At 38.7% G+C, this 23,972-nt stretch overlaps 1 protein-coding gene across 3 annotated transcripts in view; it reads left to right on the plus strand.

The window, feature by feature from the left end:
* Positions 1 to 23,972, plus strand: part of UTRN (utrophin) — a 386,201-nt gene that overhangs the window by 281,739 nt on the left and 80,490 nt on the right. For all 3 annotated transcript variants that reach the window (XM_083373856.1, XM_083373857.1, XM_083373858.1), the window contains 3 exons: positions 5,540 to 5,669; positions 21,577 to 21,845; positions 23,491 to 23,637. In XM_083373856.1, coding sequence (XP_083229982.1) covers positions 5,540 to 5,669; positions 21,577 to 21,845; positions 23,491 to 23,637 — 546 coding nt within the window. The remainder of the gene's footprint in view (positions 1 to 5,539; positions 5,670 to 21,576; positions 21,846 to 23,490; positions 23,638 to 23,972) is intronic.

The following is a 23,972-nucleotide window of genomic DNA, read 5'->3' on the forward strand; positions in this document are numbered from 1 at the left end:
GTTTACAGGAAAAGAAGTTTTGTCTTTTTTTTAGGATTGAGTGTACGCCAATTGATGGTGAGTTGGGAGATGCACATTAAAAATAAAAGTAAACAAAAGTATTTCCATAGTATGAACTATTATTAAGAGTTCACAAACTTTTAAGCACTTTTATGTACACCAGGCTTAAGGTTAGCATTGTGAATTCATATCCTTGTTTGAATCAGGAATTTTTTTAGCGTTTTCATGAACTTTGCATTGAATATATTAGCATTCTAACAATAATTGAATAAGGGTTTACTGAGTTGAAAATTATGCATTCATATGCTGTGGATTAAACATTAACATATTCTCCTGCCGTAGAAAGAAGAGTCGCAACATGTTTAAAGAAATATATTAGGATAATTATATGAGCATTATGATAAACTAAATCCCATTATTTTCAGTTAGGTTTACCTCCGGATTTGAAACCAATTTGATCAGTTGTGCATATTTTAGTGGATTGATTGATGAAGTAATTATTTTGAATAGCCTGCATGTTTATGATTTAGAAATTCTGAGGGCAGTCAATATTATTTGAATAGAAGTCAATCACATAATGGAACTTTTTATTCTTTCCTAAAATTGTCTCCCTGAGTCCTCATCAAACTTGCTATGGGAATTTCCTGAATTTCTAAAAAATAGCTTTTGTTGGCACCCATAGAGTTACAGGACAGGAAGAAGAATCAATTCCTGAGTTCTGTGAATAAAGAAATTCTGCCAGTGGAGGTAGAATCTTGAATTTTAGCCTTAGCCTGAATTCAATGAAATCAATCTGGCTTGAATTTATCCCATTAACCAATAGAGTGGGTTACTTTAACTCTATTCTGCACACACACACACACACACACACACACACACACACACACACACACACCAATTCGAAACAATAATAAGCATTTTTATTTTTTTTAAAATAACCAGCGATCAATGTTTTTAAAGTAATAGAAACCCAGTGTCTCTTTCATTTTAAATTTCACACATGCTCCAAAGTGAATTTTTAGTGTGGAAGAACAAGTAAAATTTTGAATTGTAATGAAGGAATGATTTTAATAGCAGCCAAAGTTCATTGTGAAGGATAAACTTAGAGCATTGACAATAGTATTCATACAATTGCCCTTTAAAGTGCTGAGCCAGAGTGAAGCCAGTATTGCCATATTAAATAACCTACTTAGAGATGAACTCTCATTGACCTGACACCTTTGTCCAAGCATAAGATCGGTTCTAGACACTTTTGATGGGAGTAACTATACTATTCAGGTTTAAGGCCTTTCAAAAATATATATGTGACGTATAATCTGTGAAGGACTTTGTTTTATGTATTAATGCATGGTTAGGAATAATGTGATTTGTGCAAATATCTATAAGGCTTGGGGGCCTTAGTAGGCTCATTTGAACTTTACTGCTGAAATTTGTAACAGAAAGTTGCTCCTTCGATGTGAAATAGAATTATTTCTGGTTGCTGTATTTGCTATGGTGCAAAGAAAATCCAAAATAACACCAACATTTTGTATTATGAGAATGTTCCTTAAAATGTCAGGGTGGCAATGATATCTGATATTATAGTCCATAAATTATGTAAACATCTTCCACTAATTAATAGGTGATAATATAGGTATTATATGCTATGATGGCAGTATATTTCTGGTTTTTTTCTTTCTACCAAAACTCTAAATCATTATTTCCTAAACTAGGGTCCTAGGGTCTCTGGGGTGGGTATCCACAAAATCAAAATTGTTTGCCAGTCTATGCTGAAAAAAATGTTATAATATGAAAATCCCATCAAAAATTTGTGAGAAGTGGTAGTGGCAGCTAATGCATCTATTTTAATTTTCAATATGGTAAATATTGATAAATATAATTTGTACAGGTATAGTATAGGGGGTACCTTGCTTAATAGTAGTAACTGTGAGAGGGATCTCAGAGTCCTAGTGGACAATCACTTAAATATGAGCCAGCAGTGTGCTGCAGCTGCCAAAAAAGCCAACACAATGCTAGGCTGCATTAACATAGGGATAGAATCAAGATCACGTGAAGTATTAATACCACTTTACAATGCCTTGGTAAGGCCACACTTGGAATACTGCATCCAGTTTTGGTCACCACGATGTAAAAAAGATTTTGAGACTCTAGAAAGAGTACAGAGAAGAGCAACAAAGATGATTAGGGGACTGGAGACTAAAACATATAAGAAACGGCTGCTGGAATTGGGTATGTCTAGTTTAATGAAGAGAAGGACGAGGGGGGACATAATAGCAGTGTTCCAATATCTCAGGGGCTGCCACAAAGAAGAGGGAGTCAAGCTATTCTCCAAAGCACCTGAAGGCTGGAGAAGAAGCAATGGATGGAAACTAACCAAGGAGAGAAGCAGCCTAGAACTAAGGAGAAACTTCCTGACAGTTAGAACAATTAACCAGTGGAACAACCTGCCTCCAGAAGCTGTGAATGCTCCAACACTGGAAGTTTTTAAGAAGAGACTGGACAACAATTTGTCCAAAATGGTATAGGGTTTCCTGCCAGAGTAGGGGGTTGGACTAGATGACCTCCAAGGTACCTTCCATCATCATCATCATCATCATCATCATCATCATCATCATCATCATCTATTCAAACAAAAGCTATTAGAATAAGTTTTGACTGCTTAATCATAGTTTGGAATGTAGCAGAGATCTAGAGAATGCATTTGACAAACATATCATCCAAAGAAATAGTTCTACCATGTTGCAAGCTACTTTAAAAATTTTCTCACAAGTTTTCTCAAGATGGCAACCTGTGTGTGTGAAGTTTAGAATCTACCCTCTCTGTTGTTATTAGGCTCTAAACTTTAGTCATTTGTTTTTTTTAAAAAATGGATAATTTGGCCCACAATTTCAATAGCAGTAAAGTCTTTGTCAGTGTGGGTTACTGTGTTAGAGATAGAGAGCCAGTTTGGTCTAGTGGTTAATACACTAGCCTAGAAAGTGGGAGGCTCTGAGTTCAAGTTCTGGCTTAGCCAAGAAAGCCAGTTGGGTGACCTTGGGCCAGTCACTTTATAAACCTAACTCACCTCATAGAGTTGTTGTTGTGCAGAAAATAGGAGGAGGAGGAAGGTGTGTTGGATATGTTTGCCGCCTTGAGCAAAGGTGGAATAAAGGTGGGAAATAACTAAATAAATAAATAGAAAGACGAGTATCTTAGTGTACTGTACTGTATAGAATATTTTGGATTCTAATGGACACCTAGTCCCCTGGCCATTAACTGCATAAAAACTGTACTTTTGTGCTCTGGAGTCTATGGTACACTAGGTGTCCACGTGTATTCATCATAAGCAGTGATGTGAAGTTTGCTAATGCACTGCTTGTCTACTAAATAAAATACAGCATTCTTATTTATTTATTTTATTTATTTATTTTTATTACATTTATATCCCGCCCTTCTCCGAAGACTCAGGGCGGCTTACAAGCTTAGCAGTAGCCTTCATTCTCTGTATATGCCTGCTTGTTAGGGCTTTCACACACACCCCAAGCGGCATTATTACAAAGTCAGCTTATTGCCCCCAACAATCTGGGTCCTCATTTTACCTACCTCGGAAGGATGGAAGGCTGAGTCAACCTTGAGCCTGGTGGGACGCGAACCTGCACTAATTGCAGGCAGCTGGTGTTACTTAAGGAGGCATCAGCCCACTGCTCCACCAAGGCTGAGTAAGGAGCATCTTAGTAAGGAGCATCTTCTTCTAACTACAAGGAAGATTTCATTTCTATTACCTGAGTGGAAGAATATTTTTCTTTTACATTTGTGTAAGGCTCCCACCAAGCTTTAACAAAATTAACTCATAAATGATATAAGGGCATGGGATACTGCTAAGCAAGTTCATTTACAAAATTAAAAGATAACATATTCTCCTTTATGTTTAATTAATGTTACAAAGGTCAATTGAATATAAATCTCTTCATTTCAAGAGAAATCAATAGGTTTGTGCCCTTAATTCAAGATATCGGACTAGATCCATATTTTTAAATTAATGACATTTGTGCTATATACATAACGGTGGAAATAAGTATAGAAAGATAAAAGCAACAATTTTCTGCACCAGCCAAGGAAGCTGGATGTCCCTAAGGTGGTTTTTCCAAAAGGCAACTGGACTTTCTTGGGTTTTTCCTTTGAAAACATTTTGCTTTTCATCCAAGACTACTTCTGTACTGAACCGAAGAAGTTTCTTGGATGAGAATCGAAACATTTTCAAAGGAAATGTTTCAAAGGGGAAAAAAAACAAGAAAGTCCAATTGCATTTTTGGAAAAAGCACCTTTGGGACACCCCTGATCTGGAGGATTGAAAAATCTCCATAGGCAAGGAAGCTAAATGTTCTCATGAAAGAGAATTGTAGGAAATAAATGTAATATTTCTTTGGTTGCACAAAACAGCATCTCCTTTTCCTTCTCCACTTCCTTTTTTTAGAACAAATCAGACATTCTCATTTATTTGCTGTCTTGGGTTTTATAATTTTCATTCTTTTTATGTTGGCTGAGGTAAGGTGTGCTGGAATGGGGCTAACATTAATACCACTTGCTTGAAAACATTTGACTTGAAAAGTTGCAGTGGTTTTTTTAAGGCGATATGGTATTCTGCAGCATTTTCCTAAGTGTTTTTCTATATTCTGTTGACGAGACATAGCCATGATTCCACAACACTAATAACTTTGTCACTTGAGGAGAGCACAGCCAAAGATTAGACAATAATACAGGCAGTCCTTAACTTACAATCACAATTGAGACCAGAATGTCCATTGCTAAGTGAGACAGTTGTTAATAGCATTTACTACTAGCATTTAAGCTTATATATCGCCTCATAGCGCCTTACAGCACTCTCTGGGCAGTTCACAATGTAGGAGAATTATTTGCACATTAAGCAAATCACACCTGATTTTACAATCTTTTTGCCCTGGTTCTTAAGTGAATCACTTGGTCTTCAAGCAAATCCATCGATTTTGCTTGTTGTAGGCTGGCTGGGAAGGTCACAAATGGCCATTACATGACCCAGGACGCTGCAACCATCATAAATAGATGCCAGTTGCCAAGGGTCCAAATTTTGATCATGTTAACTGCAGAGACGCTCCACTGGCTGTAAGTGCAAGGACTGGTCGTAAGTCACTATTTTCATCACCGTCATAATTCCAAACAGTCACTAAATGGATGTAAATCGAGGACTGTCTGTATTGTCATTAATGGTGTTATGCATTAAGCTTAATCCTCATGGGTTATTTCTGAAATTGCATCAGCATAATATTTTGATTCCATGTGGCATTTTTCTCTTGCTTGCATGTTTTTAAATTTAGTCTATTAAAATACCTGCCTCGCCTCCAGATTTCTAGTCAGGTTTTGCATGTTCTTTCACGCTGTATTTATTTGTTCCACCTCTGCGTTTGGTAAAGTAGGTATTTTTGTACTATAAGTTTGATAGAGTGAATGGAAATAGTGGGCTGCTTTTCTGCAGATTGCCTGCAGTGTAAATTTACAAATTTTTCTTGTTTTGTTTTTTGGAAAGGCACTCAGACGTGAATTGAAGGAAAAAGAGCAAGTGATTTTAAGTGCTGTAGACCAAGCACGAATGTTCCTTGCCGACCAACCAATTGAAGGGCCGGAAGAACCAAGAAAAAACTTACACTCAAAGTCAGGTCAGTTTTTTTTTTTTTGATTGCTGAATTTGATAATAGAGTCTCTCTCAAGTATAGTTAAAATAATTGTTTTATTGAACATGTGAGCATAATGCCTTTGATATTTCTTCTTCTTTAAAGAATGTTTAATGAACATTATATGCATTGATAAATGAACACAGACATATTATTGAGAATTTCTGATGGAAGCACAGTTCAAATAAAATTTAAGCTGCAGGAAGCAGAACTCAGTAGCTTATGAGCACAGTTGAAATTATACTTATTCAAGGAACTGGGCAATTTGAAACATGACTCTGATTCTTGTTTTTGTTAGAAGCTGTCAAATGTGTTACACTGAGACATATTATCTATCATTTCTTTCTAGCAGTTTAGACATCTGGGTAAAGATAAGTTTAATGACAGGATATAAAACCTTATCACTCTTAATGGTTAACATGAGCATTGTTGAAGAAACATGAAAAATAAGAACAAATTTAAGGATGCGAACAAGTATCTGAAATTATCAATTATTTGGACTATGAATTTCTTCCATGCTCTGTTAACACATTGGTTTTCTTTGGGACCTTTAGCAAATTTAGGCAAAACAGCATATTTGGATAATAAAAGCATATTATAAGAACCTTCATTAAATGGCTGCCATGATGGGTCAGCCTAATCACAAACTGGTCAGCATATACATTAGTGTACGGAATTGTACACTGTAGTAAGGTCATTCCATCTTTCTAAAATGTGTTCTGATTTAGGTATTTCATATCATTAAAATGCATAAATATGCCCAAATTTTCAATCTAGTACCAAACTATGTTTTAGATTAGTCTAAGAGTAGCTTCCAGTTTGAATTGAAATCTATGCCAAATTTGTTTTTAAGGTGGGAAGTTATTCTGGTCATTGCAGCATGTTCCCACAACTTGGTTAGCAAAAGACATATATATGCTTATAGTTGTTTTTGGATGTATTTCAGAACCTAAAACTATTGGCTTATCCATGAGTAAGTATGGCAAAACTTGCAATTGGAATGAATTGTTATCCCTCCATTAAAATTTGACTTGTCATAAAAATAAATATTTAATAGTTATATTAGAGGGGATTATTTTTCTGTTATTTATTACAGATATTCAGTGTATAACTTACTATTGCACAATCTCTTAATGGCTGTTCATTCAATTATGATATATTTATGCAAACCATCTGAAAGTCCTGCCATTTGGGAAGAGTTTGATCCTGTGACTCCAGATGAAGTGGACAGGATCATGGGGATATTAAGTGCCGCCACGTGTTTATTGGACCCGTGTCCCTTGTGGCTGGTGTATGCGTCTCGAGAGGTTACACGAGGCTGGATCCTAGCAGTTATCAATGCCTCACTGAGTGAAGGGTACTTCCCTGCCGCCTTGAAAGAGGCGGTAGTAAGGCCCCTCCTTAAGAAACCTGCATTGGATCCAGCTATTTTAAACAACTTTCGTCCTGTCTCCAACCTTCGCTTTCTTGCGAAAGTCGTTGAGAGCCTGGTGGCACGGCAACTCCCTTTGGTCCTGGAGGAAACTGAGTATCTGGATCCGTACCAATCAGGTTTCAGGCCCGGATATAGCACGGAGACGGCATTGGTCGCGCTGGTGAATGATCTCTGGCGGTCCCGAGATAGGGGTTACTCCTCTATCCTGGTCTTATTAGATCTCTCAGCGGCTTTTGATACCATCGACCATGGTATCTTGCTGCGTCGTCTTGAGGGGTTGGGAGTAGGAGGCACCGTTCTACGATGGATCTCCTCCTACCTCTCGGGCCGTTCGCAGACGGTGTTGGCAGGGGGGCAGAGGTCAACCCCAAGGCCCCTTAGTTGTGGGGTGCCTCAGGGATCGGTGCTCTTGCCCCTCCTGTTCAACATCTATATGAAGCCGCTGGGTGAAATCATTCGTGGTTTTGGGGTGAGGTATCACCAATATGCAGATGATACCCAGTTGTTCATCTCCACCCCAAACCAACCCAGTGATGCCTCGATGTGATGTCCCGTTGCCTGGAAGCGGTACAGATTTGGATGGGAAAGAACAGGCTCTGGCTCAACCCGGACAAAACTGAGTGGCTTTACATACTGACATCTCGTTTAGTCCAAGAGTTTCCATCTTTGATTATAGGAGGAGAGATATTACCTCCTGTTGATAGAGCACGCAACCTGGGCGTCCTCCTGGATTCACGACTCAGTTTTGAAGATCATATTGGAGTCGTGGCTAGGGGGGCATTTGCCCAGATTCGCCTGGTACACCAGTTGCGCCCCTTTCTGGACTGAGATGCCCTACGTACAGTCACCCACGCATTCGTTACCTCCTGTATAGACTACTGTAATGCTCTCTACATGGGGCTGCCCTTGAAGACCACCCGGAGGCTTCAACTGGTGCAAAGTGCAGCTGCATGGGTAGTGATGGGAGCACCCCGATACTCCCATATTACACCCCTCCTACGTGAGCTGCATTGGCTACCGGTTGCCTTCCGGGTGAGATTTAAGGTGCTGGTTCTTACCTTTAAAGCCCTACATGGCTTAGGCCCGGGATACTTGCAGGACCATCTGCTGCCGGGAACGAATTCCCATCGCCCAGTACGCTCACACAGAGAAGGCCTCCTCAGGGTACCGTCAGCTAGACAATGTCGGCTTGCGACCCCCAGGGGGAGAGCCTTCTCTGTGGGAGCGCCAGCCCTGTGGAACCAGCTCCCCCCTGAGCTTCGGATGGCCCAAGATCTCCAGTCCTTTCGCCACGGCCTCAAAACACTCCTTTTCCACCTGGCTGACCTAGACTGACAGGGATTTTAATTATGTTTACAATTCTAACTCTATTCTTTAATTTATTTTAATTTATTTCAAATTTTTATTTTTAATTTACTGTACAGAGACCTTTAAGTTTTGTTGTTGTTAGCCGCCCTGAGTCCCTCGGGAGATAGGGCGGGATATAAATCCCATTAATAAATAAATAAATAAATTTCCTTAGATCTAATTGAGATACAATCCGTTCTGAAATCCATATTGAATAGCTAACTTGGTGATACATTTTAAATTTTGGAGCTGCTAATTCACCTCAATCTTTCAAATCTTGTAGCATCTTGAATTTTAATCCTTGGATTGTACAAGTTCATTATTTGTTCATGCCAATCATTTAATACCTCATTTTCAATATGAACTGGAAGAATTTAATAGAGAAAATTAAATTCGGGTAAAATACTTGTTTTAATGAATGTAATTCTGCTTAACCAAAGCAGAATTGTTGTGTTCAAGAAATAGTAAATAGTTGCTTTTAAATAAGCAACTAATTTAAGATTATTTTATGGTTAATTATTTTAACCTTGTCCCTAGTTGTTTAGGATTTTCCTACTAATATCAGTGTCCTCAACCTTGCTCAATGGGCACCACAGATTGTTTAGCATAATTATAATATGTACATACCCCCCATCAGTAATGAAGCTATTACGTTTTGTAATAATTGCAATTTCTGAACAGATTCCAAGGTCATGGATTACAATACAGTCATCCAAGGGTAGTCTCATATGAAGCAGTGAAGCAATTAGAAGTATACTGATGCATGAATCACAATAGGCAAGCTGTTGCTGTCCAGAAAATCCATGTAGCTGACATACCTGACAAACCTACTGGTAAATATTTCTAGCTGTAAGGATCACTTTGAGCTCTAGTAACAATGATGAGTACTAGCAATCCTGTTTCCTCAGGAGTATAACACAATCCCCAGTGTAGCTAGTTGTTGAATATCTAGCTTAGGGAATCATGTACCCAGTGAATTCTCAAACACACGATGCATTAACTAAACCTCATGAAATACAATATTTTCTTCAGATATTGTTTTAGGTCCTCTGTGGTTTCTCCCATATCAAATACTAGTTTTCAACATGATGATATCGTGAAGTAAATCTTCTGATGTCCATAGAAATCAGCTTTATATAAATTTTAAAAAGTATCTTGAGAAATCACATGGTAAATGGAAACACTGATAGAATGTTCGGCAACTTAACTCTGCAGAACCAGTCCAGGATGTTATGGTCAGTAGCCTCAAAACCAGTTGAGAGGTTAAATAAAAATAATAAAATAAATAAGAGTATCAATTATTTTCCTACTCTGAAGAGATCATACATGCATTTCTTTTGAGTCCGATAATTAGGATACAGTCCAGATTGAAATTGATTTAGCTAATATCATATAATAATATCTGTAATTAAATCAATATCTTCCTTCTTGTCACCTTGCTTCCAAAAGAGTATTTTATTATTTTCTTCTTGTCTTGTACAATAATAGTGTGTTATCTATTAAACACAAAAAAGGGATACATATCCATTCATATCCTTGCATTGGTCCTCTGAAATATATGAAGAAGTTGGTTTTATTTGCTTGCATAATTTATCCACCATCCTAATTTTTATGGACTTCTAGTTTTTATTTCTTCTTCTTGTAAGCTTTTACATTGTGAATATTTAATTATTAAAGCAAATAAACCTTTTCTCTAGGCTAGTTCTTTTGTTGAATATTCTTATCACTAGCTGTTTTGAACAGTTAAGTAAATTGATACGTCTACAGCTTTGATGAGAAGTTGCACGCATAATCTTTAATCTAAATTAGGAGTATCATTAGGAAAATATATTTATTAAATTCAAATTTGTCAAAGCCCTTGTGTTATGAGAAAACAGTGATCAATAACTTTTATTCAGTATTTGAGCATATCAGGTTGGTGAGTAATGATATAGTAAATTACTTCATTTAAAAATCTAGCTGCATTTTGAGTAGCTAATTAACATCTTGCATCTTCCAATTTAATCAAACTTACAAAAAATTATACAAATACCAATTTGTAAACATTCAGTGTTCAAATGATGTAATTGCTTAAGAATTCAGATAAATTTAAATCTCCATTCCACTGCAGTCTTATACCTTGTATTTGAAAACTAGAGCGGCATTTACTTTAAATAAATAGTAGGATTCTTTTTTTCCAAATAATTTACTTTTAATTAATGTCTAATGAGATTCAGTGAGAAAATGATAAATGAGGTGGACAGGTTTCTAACATTCAGAGGGCGATGGTGAACAAATAGTTTTTCTTTTAGATCAATTTGGCAGTAACCCTAAGAAAAGAATTTCTAATTGTTGCCGGTGGTGCTAATATTCAGTGTGTGATTTTCATCGAAGCGAGGACAGAAAAGAGTTAACAGCAACATTTCATCATGATCTGCAGTTTTAATCTTGATCATCCATCCTATTATTTAGGAGACAAAAACAGAAATCTTAAGGGCAAATCCATGTTTTAACATTACAATAAGGCATCTGCTGTATGCAATAGGCCTAGTTGGTTGGCTGACCAACTGCAAGAAGCTAGAAAAATTTATGTACTTCATAATCCATGAGTGTAGATGGAATAATCCAAATATCTCTAACTCAAATTATATGAAAGTTAAGATCCCCTGTTATATATTTTAGTGGGAGCCGCGGTAATTTGGATCTTGCCTATCGGTATAACATAAAATGTCACTACCCATGTGGAAATGCAATTATTCTTCATCATCATTTATGAAAACTGAACAAATGCTAGCAAAGCATAGTCTTCTGTCAACTTAGCTCAGAGCTTGTTACAATTTTCTAGAAAGAATGGAAGCTTTATAGTCCAGCATAATATAAGACAAGCGGAAAGACTCCAGAGGAATAAGCTGTATTCAGCACTGTGACAGCCAGAATTATACAAAAGAAAATGGGACATTGTGCAAGAGGTAATGTGCAGAACATTGTGTCAATATACATTTTAGCATCACAAACAGGTATTTTGTGCATTACCTCACAAGCAGAAACAGGTGCTGATTTTAGTTCTGTCTCTTTTTGCATAAAAATCTTGTGCTAAGAAGGAAGAGTTTTTGCCCCTGATAGGGCCCAAAAGAATTTAATGGTTTCGGGGAAAAAAGATGTCAAAAGAGCCTGTCAGATTTTGCTGCCAGGATGGACACTTGGGTGTAGTTTGCTTTCAATGTTAGGATTTTTGTCTGTTTGACAACTGTTTGGAGAATCACATAGACTTTTGTGCATTTGAATTCCACTGTCCCTTATTTAGCACCAGTATGGTGCTGAGCGGAAGTTGACTAGATTCTTGACTAGACTGCAATCATAAATCGTATTTGCTTAAACTCAATGAATGATCCTGGTTCATTGCGGCTGATAGCAATTCTTCTCTGCCTCAAAGTTATTAACAAACCTATTTTTAAGTTAATTATTATCAATATTAGTTAATACATTGGCATTCCATTTAACAAATTAAAAAAAGTATACCGTAAGTCTTTTTGACTACCCTATATATGCCCTGGAAATTATTATCTGTAGTAGCAATAGCAGCAGCAGCAGCACTAGTAGCAGTATATTGATAATATTGGAGAATCAGCAAGGGACTATTTAATTACAAAATAAATGTTGTTGTTAGTTGCGAAGTCGTGTCCGACCCATCGCGACCCTATGGACAATGCTCCTCCAGGCCTTCCTGTCCTCTACCATCTTCTGGAGTCCATTTAAGCTCACGCCTACTGCTTCAGTGACTCCATCCAGCCACCTCATTCTCTGTCGTCCCCTTCTTCTATTGCCCTCAATCTTTCCCAGCATTAGGCTCTTCTCCAGTGAGTCCTTCCTTCTCATTAGGTGGCCAAAGTATTTGAGTTTTAGCTTCAGGATCTGGCCTTCTAAAGAGCAGTCAGGGTTGATCTCCTCTAGGACTGACCGGTTTGATCGCCTTGCAGTCCAAGGGACTCGCAGGAGTCTTCTCCAACACCATAGTTCAAAAGGCCTCAATTCTTTGGCACTCAGCCTTTTTTATGGTCCAACTTTCACTGCCATACATTGCAACTGGGAAGACCATAGCCTTGACTATACGAACTTTTGTTGCCAGGGTGATGTCTCTGCTTTTTAGTGTGCTGTCTAGATTTGCCATGGCTTTCCTCCCCAGGAGCAAGCGTCTTTTAATTTCTTGGCTACAGTCCCCATCTGCAGTGATCAAAATAAATACTTTGCACAGTTTGTTCTAGCATACATTATTTGTAAGAAGTTGATAGCTTGTGATACTATTCCCCTTAGTACTGACAATTATGATAACAAGGCACTCCCAGATTTATATTGGTTGCAAATCCCAAGATTTGTACAGCCCCAGCATATCTGAAACCATCAAATTGCAGAAGATTGACCTAATTCCATGTGTCCATTGCTGATGATTGACTGAGTCAGAACAAGTAAGAGGGCAAAATAAAATGCTCAAAGCTGATAAAAAAAGAAATCTAATTTATCAGACTTTTTCCCCCCATGGCCAGTATATGAAAATCATATACTTTCAATACAATATAGAGGAGCTTCATGTATGGGGATTAGTGAGAGAGTACAAATATGGGACTAAATAGCTGAATTTAAAGAGTTTTTTCATGTTCATAATTTTTTTCTAGCCTCATAGGATAGTATATACCAGGTATGTCAAACCTGTGACGTCACATGATGTTGCATGACGTATCGCGACCTTTTCCCCATTGCCGGCAATGGGGTGGGCACAGTTTCAGCATGACACATCCGGCCCGTGGGGCCGGCAGTTTGATATGCCTGGTATATACAGTATTATTTAATTTAATTTAATTTAATTTAATTTATTGAGATTTTTATACCGCCCTTCTCCCAAGGGGACTCAGGGCGGTTCACAGGGCATAAATATAACAATACAAACATTAAAAAACAATTAAATCAATGCCCAAGTTAAAACCAATAATAAAACAAACCTATATAAAAAACCCATGTACCCCCATCAGGCCAGACCCGCTAGTTCAAATAAATGGGTCTTCAACCCGCGACGGAAGGATCGGAGGTCTGATGCCATCCGGAGCTCTACCGGCAGTTGGTTCCATAACGCCAGAGCACCCACAGAGAAGGCCCTCCCCCTGGGGGCCACCAGTCGACATTCCTTGACAGGAGGCACCCTGAGGAGGCCCTCTCTGTGGGCGCGCACAGGGCGGAGGGGAGTCGACGCCGGCAGCAGGTGGTCCTCGAGGTATCGCGGACCCATGCCATGTAGGGACTTAAAGATCATAACCAAAACCTTGAACCTTACCCGGAAGACAACTGGCAACCAATGCAGCTCGCGGAGCAAAGGTGTAACATGGGAGTACCAGGAAACTCCCAAGACAACTCTCGCGGCCGCATTCTGTACCAGTTGGAGCCTCCGAGTAGTCTTCAAGGGAAGTCCCATGTAGAGAGCGTTACAGTAGTCTAGGCGAGAGGTCACGAGCGCATGAGTGACCGTACATAAGGCCTCCCGGTCCAGATAGGGTCGCAACTGGCGCACCAGGCGAACCTGGGCGAAAGCCCCCCTAGTCACGGCCACTATGTGATCCTCCAGAGTGAGTCGTGAATCTAGGAGGACTCCCAAGTTGTGAGCCCTATCCACAGGGGGTAAAAGCTCACCCCCCATAGAAAGAGGTGGAACATCCCAGGTGTCCCGGGAAGCCGGAATGTACAGCCACTCAGTCTTGTCAGGGTTGAGTTGAAGTCTGTTCCTCCCCATCCAGACCCGAACCGCCTCCAGGCAACGGGACATCACAGCGAGGGCATCACTGGGGTGGTTTGGGGTTGAAATAAAAAGTTGGGTATCATCAGCATATTGATGATACCCAACTCCAAAACCACAAATGATCTCACCCAGCGGTTTCATATAGATGTTGAACAGGAGAGGCGAGAGGACCGACCCCTGAGGAACTCCACAAGTGAGAGTCCTAGGGGTCGACCTCTGCCCCCCTGCCAACACCGACTGCGAGCATCCCAGGAGATAGGAGGAGAACCACTGGAAAACCGTGCCTCCCACTCCCAATCCCCTGAGACGCTGCAGCAGGATACCATGGTCGATGGTATCGAAAGCCGCCGAGAGGTCTAATAGGACTAGGACAGAGGAATATCCCCTATCCTGAGCCCTCCAGAGATCATTCACCAGAGCGACCAATGCCGTCTCCGTGCTGTGCCCGGGCCTGAAACCCGATTGGTAAGGGTCCAGATAATCCGCTTCATCCAGGACCAGGGGGAGCTGATGCGCCACCACACTCTCAACAACCTTCGCAAGGAAGCGAAGGTTGGAGACTGGACGAAAGTTGTTCAATACAGCTGGGTCCAAGGCAGGCTTCTTGAGGAGAGGTCTCACCACCGCCTCCTTCAAGACGGTGGGGAAATAACCCTCGCTCAAAGAAGCAGATATAACCGCCTGGAACCAGCCTCGTGTCCTCTCCCTAGCTGCATAAACCAGCCAAGAAGGGCACGGGTCCAATAAACATGTGGTGGAACTCAGCTTCCCCATAATCCTGTCCACTTCATCAGGGGTCACAGAATCAAACTCCTCCCAGTATTCCAAAACTAAACCTACTTGTTAGGAAAAAAAGCAAGTTGGGAACAAGGGTAAGTTTGAACACTTTCTAATTGTTTCTATAGAAAGCACTGCTTTTTTTTTAAAAGGAAAGGTTGAAAATGGGGTAGCAGTCTAAGATGATAGGTCTTAGAATGTGATTTTACTAACATATTGTTTATGTGTATGTGTGTTTGTGTGTCTAAATGGCCTCAATTAAGTTATTCATTTATACCTTTTTGCTTTGAAATTAATATTTTGGGGATCCTGGATTGTATTGAACCCCTCATTTCCAAAACTTTGTCCTTTCAGAATGATGTGCTTTGAATACCAAGATTGACAAGGAAAATCTTACAAACTGTTTCCTAAAACTAAGCAACATAACGTAGGGCATGTTTTCAAGACTTGATTTGGGATGTGTAGTCTATGGAACTCTTTCACAATATAGCTAACTTAGGTTTAGCTTCACCCTCAGTAATAGAAGCCCACTATTTAATGTGAAGGCAGTCTCTGTCCAACTTACTTAATTTTTTTTTTGAGGTAGGGGGGAGTTTCTAGGGAAAAACACAAGTTTAGAATGCTCTATGCATTGGTGGCATGCCTGAGAAAAGGCAGAAGAATATAGTTAATAAATAATAAAGGTAGCTTTTAAAAGTCATGCTTGTCATGTAATTCCTGTAGCCAACAGTAGCAGATCACATCCGTTGTCCAAGGTGTTATTTGGCAAAGGCTTTGAACAATCTATAGGGACATTAAGAGTGTAAAAGAGAACATAGAAAGAAAGAATGAAAGATTTTAGAATCAAGGAGGAAAATGTTGAGGAAATCCCCAGGTAACATCAATAAATATGCAGAGGCAAAGATTATTTTCATAAGTGAAGCATTTTAAATGAAGCATTCACCATCTGTTCTGCCCCTTAATTACAAACACAAGATGTGCAATAAATCATACTTGAGCCGTAAAAGATATATTGGCTACAAGTGATTTACATGTGTGCACCTCATTTATGTTAGGTACCATCTGAAATAGCTGTATAAGGCAGGTTTAAGGGAGACTGTCTGCAGCTGCTGTGAAGAGGCTGCATTTGTTATGACTCACAATGTCTTCAAGTCATCATCAGAAGCTTTAAAACAAAATGTTGTGTGTGGGGTATGACAGAGGTCCATAAAACTTTATTGTATAATGATCATAACAGTGCTCCTTAAGCTGTATTTGATGCTCTACAAAGTGTTCATAATTGGGTTATAGTTACACTGCATTTGCTCAGGGGCCTTATGTGATGAGAGAGAGAGAGAGAGAGAGAGAGAGAGAGAGAGAGAGAGAGTGCAAGCATGTGTGTTCTCTTATGTCTCTAAGATGGGTCATTTTGTGAAGTGAGCTCTATGAAAATAGAGTTAATGCACTAATTTCCATTATATGCACCACCCCATGAGCGCCCCCCCCCAAGTACATCTGTGCAGGGATATTCCCTAATTTGTTGAAGAAGAATTGGAAAAGCTTCAGAGAAAGGTGAAATTGCCTACTTCTGCTGACAGAAGAGGTTCACTGGATTCTACCCAACATAATTATTCCAAAGGAAATCAAACTACTCTCACAAATCTTATTTAATAGCACATTGTCTCTGCAGCCACCGTTTCTCTCTGCAGTTACTGTATGACCTCAGTTTTTTTCTAAGTAGTATATTTTTCATTAATGTGCTAGAACATCTGAAGGGCTAGTATATTTATGGCCAAGAAATGCCTTCTCATAATAGTTCCTTCATTACTCATAATAGCACATATGCTTGCCTTCAGTCCTCTTCTAAATTACATTTTTATATCAAATATAAAAGCAATTCTACAATTCTTTCCTGAAACAAAAATCAGGGTGCTTATACTGAATTGTCCTTTGAATCAACTTCCAGCAATCTGAAAATTCCTGATTTTAATCAATATACTGTGGAAATTTACAATGAAGAAAAAATTATAGTGCCTTTTGCCATCTTTGGCTCGGCTCCTTAGAACCCAAGTCCAGCTCCATCTTTCCAATTTACCCATAAGGCGGCATTAAAAGGTAGCCTTTCAATACAGTGTTATGTTATATTAATAATTGTTCAGCTTGTAGAAATTTAAATATTAAAATACAATAATGTACAAGCATTATGTCATGATACTTGAGAGATATCTAAAGAAGTGTCTTGCCCAAGATCGGTGCCAGATTTTGTGGGTCCATGGATATCTAATCCTCTTAATAAATCATCTTAAGGTGCTGGCATCCCCAATAAAAAATTAATTAGCAAAGAACGGGTGTCCTCACTAATGGGAACCATGCCAACCTATGGTAGGGTTGAGTATTGAAGGATGTTTCTGTGCTATGCTGTGTTGTGTAGGAATCAGTTTGCTGATCAACTCCTGCCTAGCTTCTATCTTAATTTTCTCAAATGTGGCATATGTATTGTACTGTCTGATCTCAACCAATGCCTCTGGGAAGAGTAGAGGCAGGACATAAGAGCAATATTATTATTTTTTTTTAGTTTCTCTTTAATAAGTAGAATTTGGAAATAGTATACAGTAGTCTTCTAAAATTCTATCTGTCTACCTATCACATAAAGAAAATCTTCTGGAATTTTCATGGCAGATAACAGTTGTTCTGATGGATATAGTCAATTTAAAAATTATTTACTAGGAGCAAACTAGTAAGATTATTCTCTATCATCTCAGTCTTCCCAAATGCGCCTTCTGTGTAAGTGCACATGCTTCCAAGCATCAGCCTGCAGCTATTGTTTTGTTTTCTAGAAAATTCTTTTGGGAATCAGTGTGGGGCCTTCCCTAGTCAGGTCCACCTGCAGCCATGGAAGCTCACTGGATAATTTAGGGCTAGTTGCTCTTTCTCAGGCCACACAACCTCATATGGTTGTTATTGCAAGGAAACAAAAAGTGTAGGAATGCTAATATACAATACCTTGAGCTGCTAGAGGAAAGCCAGCATATACATACAGTCATGGCCGAAATTGTTGGCACCCCAGAAACTTTTCAAGAAAATCAAGTATTTCTCACAGAAAAGTATTGCAGGAACACATGTTTTGCTATACAAAGGTTTATTCCCTTTGTGTGTATTGGAACACAACAAAAAATGGGAGGAAAAAAAGCAAATTGGACATAATGTCAAACAAAACTCCAAAAATGGGCCGGACAAAATTATTGGCACCCTTTCAAAATTGTGGGTAAACAAGATCGTATCAAGCATGTGATGCTCCTTTAAACTCACCTGGGGCAAGTAAAAGGTGTGGGCAATATAAAAATCACACCTGAAAGCAGATAAAAAGGAGAGAAGTTCACTTAGTCTTTGCATTGTGTGTCTGTGTGTGCCACGCTAAGCATGGACAACAGAAAGAGGAGAAGAGAACTGTCTGAGGACTTGAGAACCAAAATTGTGGACAAATATCAACAATCTCAAGGTTACAAGTCCATCTCCAGAGATCTAGATTTGCCTTTGTCCACAGTGCACAACATTATCAAGAAGTTTGCAACCCATGGCACTGCAGCTAATCTCCCTGGTCATGGACAGAAGAGAAAAATTGATGAAAGGTTGCAACGCAGGATAGTCCAGATGGTGGATAAGCAGCCCCAAACAAGTTCCAAAGGAATGCAAACTGTGCTGCAGGCTCAGGGAGCATCAGTGTCAGTGCAAACTATCTGTCGACATTTAAATGAAATGAAACGCTATGGCAGGAGACCCAGGAGGACCCCACTGCTGACACAGAGACATAAAAAAGCAAGATTACAGTTTGCCAAAATGTACTTGAGTAAGCCAAAATCCTTCTGGGAAAACGTCTTATGGATAGATGAGACCAAGATAGAGCTTTTTGGTAAAGCACATCATTTTACTGTTTACCGAAAATGAAATGAGGCCTACAAAGAAAAGAACACAGTACCTACAGTGAAATGTGGTGGAGGTTCAATGATGTTTTGGGGTTGTTTTGCTGCCTCTGGCACTGGGTGCCTTGAATGTGTGCAAGGCATCATGAAATCTGAGGATTACCAAAGGATTTTGGGTCGCACTGTAGAGCCCAGTGTCAGAAAGCTGGGTTTGCGTCCGAGATCTTGGGTCTTCCAGCAGGACAATGACCCCAAACTTACATCAAAAAGCACCCAGAAATGGATGGCAAGAAAGCGCTGGAGAGTTCTGAAGTGGCCAGCAATGAGTCCAGATCTGAATCCCATCGAACACCTGTGGAGAGATCTTAAAATTGCTGTTGGGAAAAGGTGCCCTTCCAATAAGAGAGACCTGGAGCAGTTTGCAAAGGAAGAGTGGTCCAAAATTCTGAGTGAGAGGTGTAAGAAGCTTATTGATGGTTATAGGAAGTGACTGATTTCAGTTATTTTTTCCAAAGGGTGTGCAACCAAATATTAAGTTAAGGGTGCCAATAATTTTGTCCGGCCCATTTTTGGAGTTTTGTTTGGCATTATGTCCAATTTGCTTTTTTTCCTCCCTTTTTTGTTGTGTTCCAATACACACAAAGGGAATAAACCTGTGTATAGCAAAACATGTGTTCCTGCAATACTTTTCTGTGAGAAATACTTGATTTTCTGGAAAAATTTCTGGGGTGCCAACAATTTCGGCCATGACTGTATAATATAGACAAAAACATTTTATATCTGTCTACCCACTCGGATTATTTTATGTACTTTGCTTTGCAACATTCTAGCTTCTCATTGTTTAGAACATTAAAAATAAACAAATCCAAGTAAGGACCTGATGGGAACCAAAGCAGATGTAGGCAGTCACTGAGAATGTAACATTGGGTACTCTGGGAGTGAGATATAAAATCCTGACTATCATGCCCTTCAAAAACTAAAATAAATTTATAATCAAAAAATGGAATTTGCAAAGTTGAAAAACTCAACAGATTACTTCTAATAGCCTAGAACACGGGTCCTCCCAACCCCCGGGCTGTGTCCCACTACTGGGCTGTGGAAGTGGTGGGCGAGTGCACACATCCCCATTGGCACAAGCAGCGGGTGAATGTGTGTGCACACAAAGCTCCATTTGGGCCATGTATGGGGGGCATACATGACTGCTGCTTGCCCAAATGGAACTGCGTGTGTGTGTGTTTATCTGCCACTCACATGGAACCATTATCATATGGAAGCCCCCCCCCCCCTTTGTCAGTCCGCAAATCTGGAAAGGTTGAGGAATGCTGGCCTAGAAGCTATCAGGAGAACACATCTATTGTTATGGGTCAGTACAGGAACAATAAAGTCACAATTTGCCCACTTATGATCTTTGAAGAAATAGACTGGGATTTTTTTTGTTCCAACAGCATCCTTCCTCCTCCCCCCTTTAGTGTTAAAAGTGTTAATGGCATTATTTGCTATAGACAGGAGGAATCTGAGTTTTCATTTACCCAACCCCTGAAAATCAGTTCAGAACACAGTTTTAGAGCTTCATAAACAAGTAATCTGTTCAGCCTGCAGTGTGTTTTTCATTATATTTTAAAAAATAGTACTGATTTGAAATCAAAGAACTTGGTTCATTCAATTTTCATAGGTTGAAAGCGTACAGCCTAAACTTTTTAATGAAAATATTTTGTAATTTATTCCATAACTTAATTGCTTGTGCCCCCAAATATCTAGTAGTGTCACATACATATTTTGAGAAGAAAACACAGTAAAGCTGGGGAAACTGTGGCCTTCCAAATAGTAATAAATTATAGTTCCCAGATTCCTTTATCTTTGGCCCTAATTAATGAGGCTGCTGAGATTCTAGTTTGAAAACACTACAGGCTGTTGATTACAGTGCTATTGGGGCTAAAATCCCACCCTGGACTTAATGGATTTTCCCAGGAACAACTCCTCAAAGGAGAAAAAAACAGAGAACCTGATCTGAGTCTGATTTGAAGCCAAAGTCTAAAACAAATTATGTTTTTCTAGTGCTTGCTTGTTTTTTTTTTTGGGACAACATTAAGAGGTCTGCAGTTTTGTTCCTAGACCTGATCCTAGATAACATCTTTACAATTGCTGTATTCATAGGATGCTTTTTCTCCTGTTCATGATATTAATCATCCACGGATCAACTATTTTAAATTATTTTGTATCAAAGGCTCTTAAATGTTAATATCACAGGTATTATTTATATCTTGTTCAATAGATCTTGTAAATTAATTATATTCTTGCCCTGGAAGCTATTTTCATATTGATGGCATAAAAATACTATTTTATTAATCAGGTATCAGTTGTTCTCAGCATTGCAATAGCACTACAGTAACATTGCAAGTTCTCCAAAGTTAGCCTTTTCCTTTTTACAACCCAGCTTTTGCTGACACTTTGTTAGGAATAAAATTCACCATTTGCCTTCATTTGAACATTATTTCAGCCTCTTTATCTATTAATTTGGATCACCTCGAAACACACCTCTTACTACAGATGGGAATGGAAGTCCATATTTAATAATCCTTGGCAGCAAGTGTATTTTGAAAGTAGCAATATTTCTTGTCCACATTCTATTAATCCCTATTCATTCCACTGAGCATTTTTTCCCCCTATTTTCAGAGTTGACCCCTGAAGAAAAAGCACAGAAGATTGCTAAAGCTATGCGCAAGCAGTCTGCGGAAGTGAAGGAGAAGTGGGAAAGCCTGAATACCTGTGCCAGTGGTTGGCAAAAACAGATAGAACAAGCGCTAGAGAAACTGAAGGACCTGCAGTGTTCCATGGATGACGTGGATGCAGACTTGAGAGAGGCAGAGAATGTGCGAAACAGTTGGAGACCTGTTGGAGACAGGCTGATGGCCTCGTTGCAGGATGAAGTTGATAAGACAACCGTAAGATCCCAGGGCTGGTTTACGTGCATTGCCAGCTGATGTTTAGATTTTGGCTATGGAAACTGTTTAGTGGTATTCGGGAAGTCATAATCCAGTGCCCAGCTGGATCCAGAATAGAAAACTCTTTATCAGTGAAATAGTTGTATTATTCCCGCTTCATACGTTCCACTGGGAATGTGCAGCAGTTCATTGCAATTATTTTATTTCTACAGCAGTAAAATGGCAGCAGGAGGCGTAGGTTTGTACTAATGTATATAATGAGAGCAACATAACTAGAGGGAGATGGAGAAAACTCTAAGGAACTCAGAAACTCTCTCTCTGTGCCCTGAATATTAAGCATCCTAACCATTAATTAACCATAAGGGTTAATTAATTAAATCCCATTGTCAAGTTGGACTGCAAAGACCAATCCCATGTCACCTCCACTTGTCCACAGTACAGATGGGGGTGCTACAAATGTGTTATTTGTGAAGGGATATTTTAATTGTGCAGTGAGGTGATATTTAAATTATTTAGCCCTGTTCTGTGAGTGCATTGTTTTAACTGGATAGCTGAAATTGTTCTTAAAATATATTTTGCTCTCTCTTTTTCTTTTGAGGAGAAAGGTTGACTGTAAGTGCAGTTATAAGCTGGAATATTCACACAATTACCTTCCCACAAAACAAAATGAATCAGTCCCCCTTAATGCCTTTGAATTCCCAGTAGTTTCTACCATAGACCATTCTGCTACAAGTCTAGGAATTCCAGACTGTAACAACTAATAGTAGAGCGCCTAAGAATTTTTGTCTTTCTGAAGTCAATGAGCATTTTAGCATTGGACTTTTGCCTGTATATCCAAGGATTGTCTAGAAAATAACAAATTAGACCATTTATGAGTAATGGAGCATTAACATAAACACACAACACTCTGTTGTTTTTGCTTTCAAATAAAGATTAAGCTAAATTTAATTAAACACAATTTCTGTTACCTTAGAAGTAAATCAAAGCAGATTTAAATATGTTGATTTAAGCATAAAATATCCATCTTTCCTTTTTTTTTGCTTGAATACAAACATAAAAGAATGCTTTTGTGTTCTAGTGGGAATATTTCTTGTTTTTCTGCCTGCAAGAGGTAATTGTTCATATTTTAATAGTATTTGCATAAAGAACTGTAAAGAGAAACTTATTATGTTTTCTATTTGTTCAAACAGTATAATCTGTTGAGGATTAAAAAAATCAACATTGATGTTGAAACTGATCTAGTAATTCTTGGGGAAAACAGCATGAAGTTGGAAAATTGTATCAATTTTGTAGAATTATCTGGCTTTTAGCAGATTTCATTTTTATGTTTTATTGATACAATATAAAGGTAATGAAACTCAAATTACACATTGGATTTGAAGATATGTTTGTTTTTCTTTCTCATTTGCACTATTTATTCAGTGGCTTTTTGTTTCCTGGTAAATCTTTCCTGGTAATATAATACATTACCAACAAATTCATGGCTTTTTTAAATACTTACAATAACATGTAATGTATTTAAGGAAAGTCAGGAGAGATAGTGAAAGAATGAAAATGAAGGAGGACACTTACATGTATCGTTTAGAGATTTTATTTTTGCTTTTCAAGATTTTTACTAAAAGCAGTTGTGTATTCCCTCTTCTAGGCCTTTAGAGAAGAAATTTCACCAATCAGCTTGAAAATCAAATCCATCAATGACTTATCTGGTCAACTCTCTCCACTTGATCTTCATCCATCCTTGAAAGTAACACGACAGCTAGATGATCTGAACATGCGATGGAAACTTTTACAGGTAGCTTTCATTGGCTAAGTGTTAGGGAGAACCATGAGAGTGTTACTGATTCCACATTATCCCTGTCATCAGGGAGAAAATCCTCTGACAATATTATGGATAAATGACCACAATTTACAGCCTTACCTCAGTCATGTCATTACACAAATGTCATAAGATGATGTAAATAACACATCTGCTAAATTGAATTTTCACTGAATATCAAAATGACTCAACATATGATTTGGGTAGACAGTAAGGAATATAAGCTTGCTGGAGATACACAGGTTCCATTATCAAGCCACAAGGACTAAATGATAAGTCCAGAATGTCCAGACATTTCCTTCATTCGCTGA

Source organism: Vipera ursinii (genome assembly GCF_947247035.1).
Source record: "Vipera ursinii genome assembly, chromosome: 1".
NCBI lineage: Eukaryota > Metazoa > Chordata > Lepidosauria > Squamata > Viperidae > Vipera > Vipera ursinii.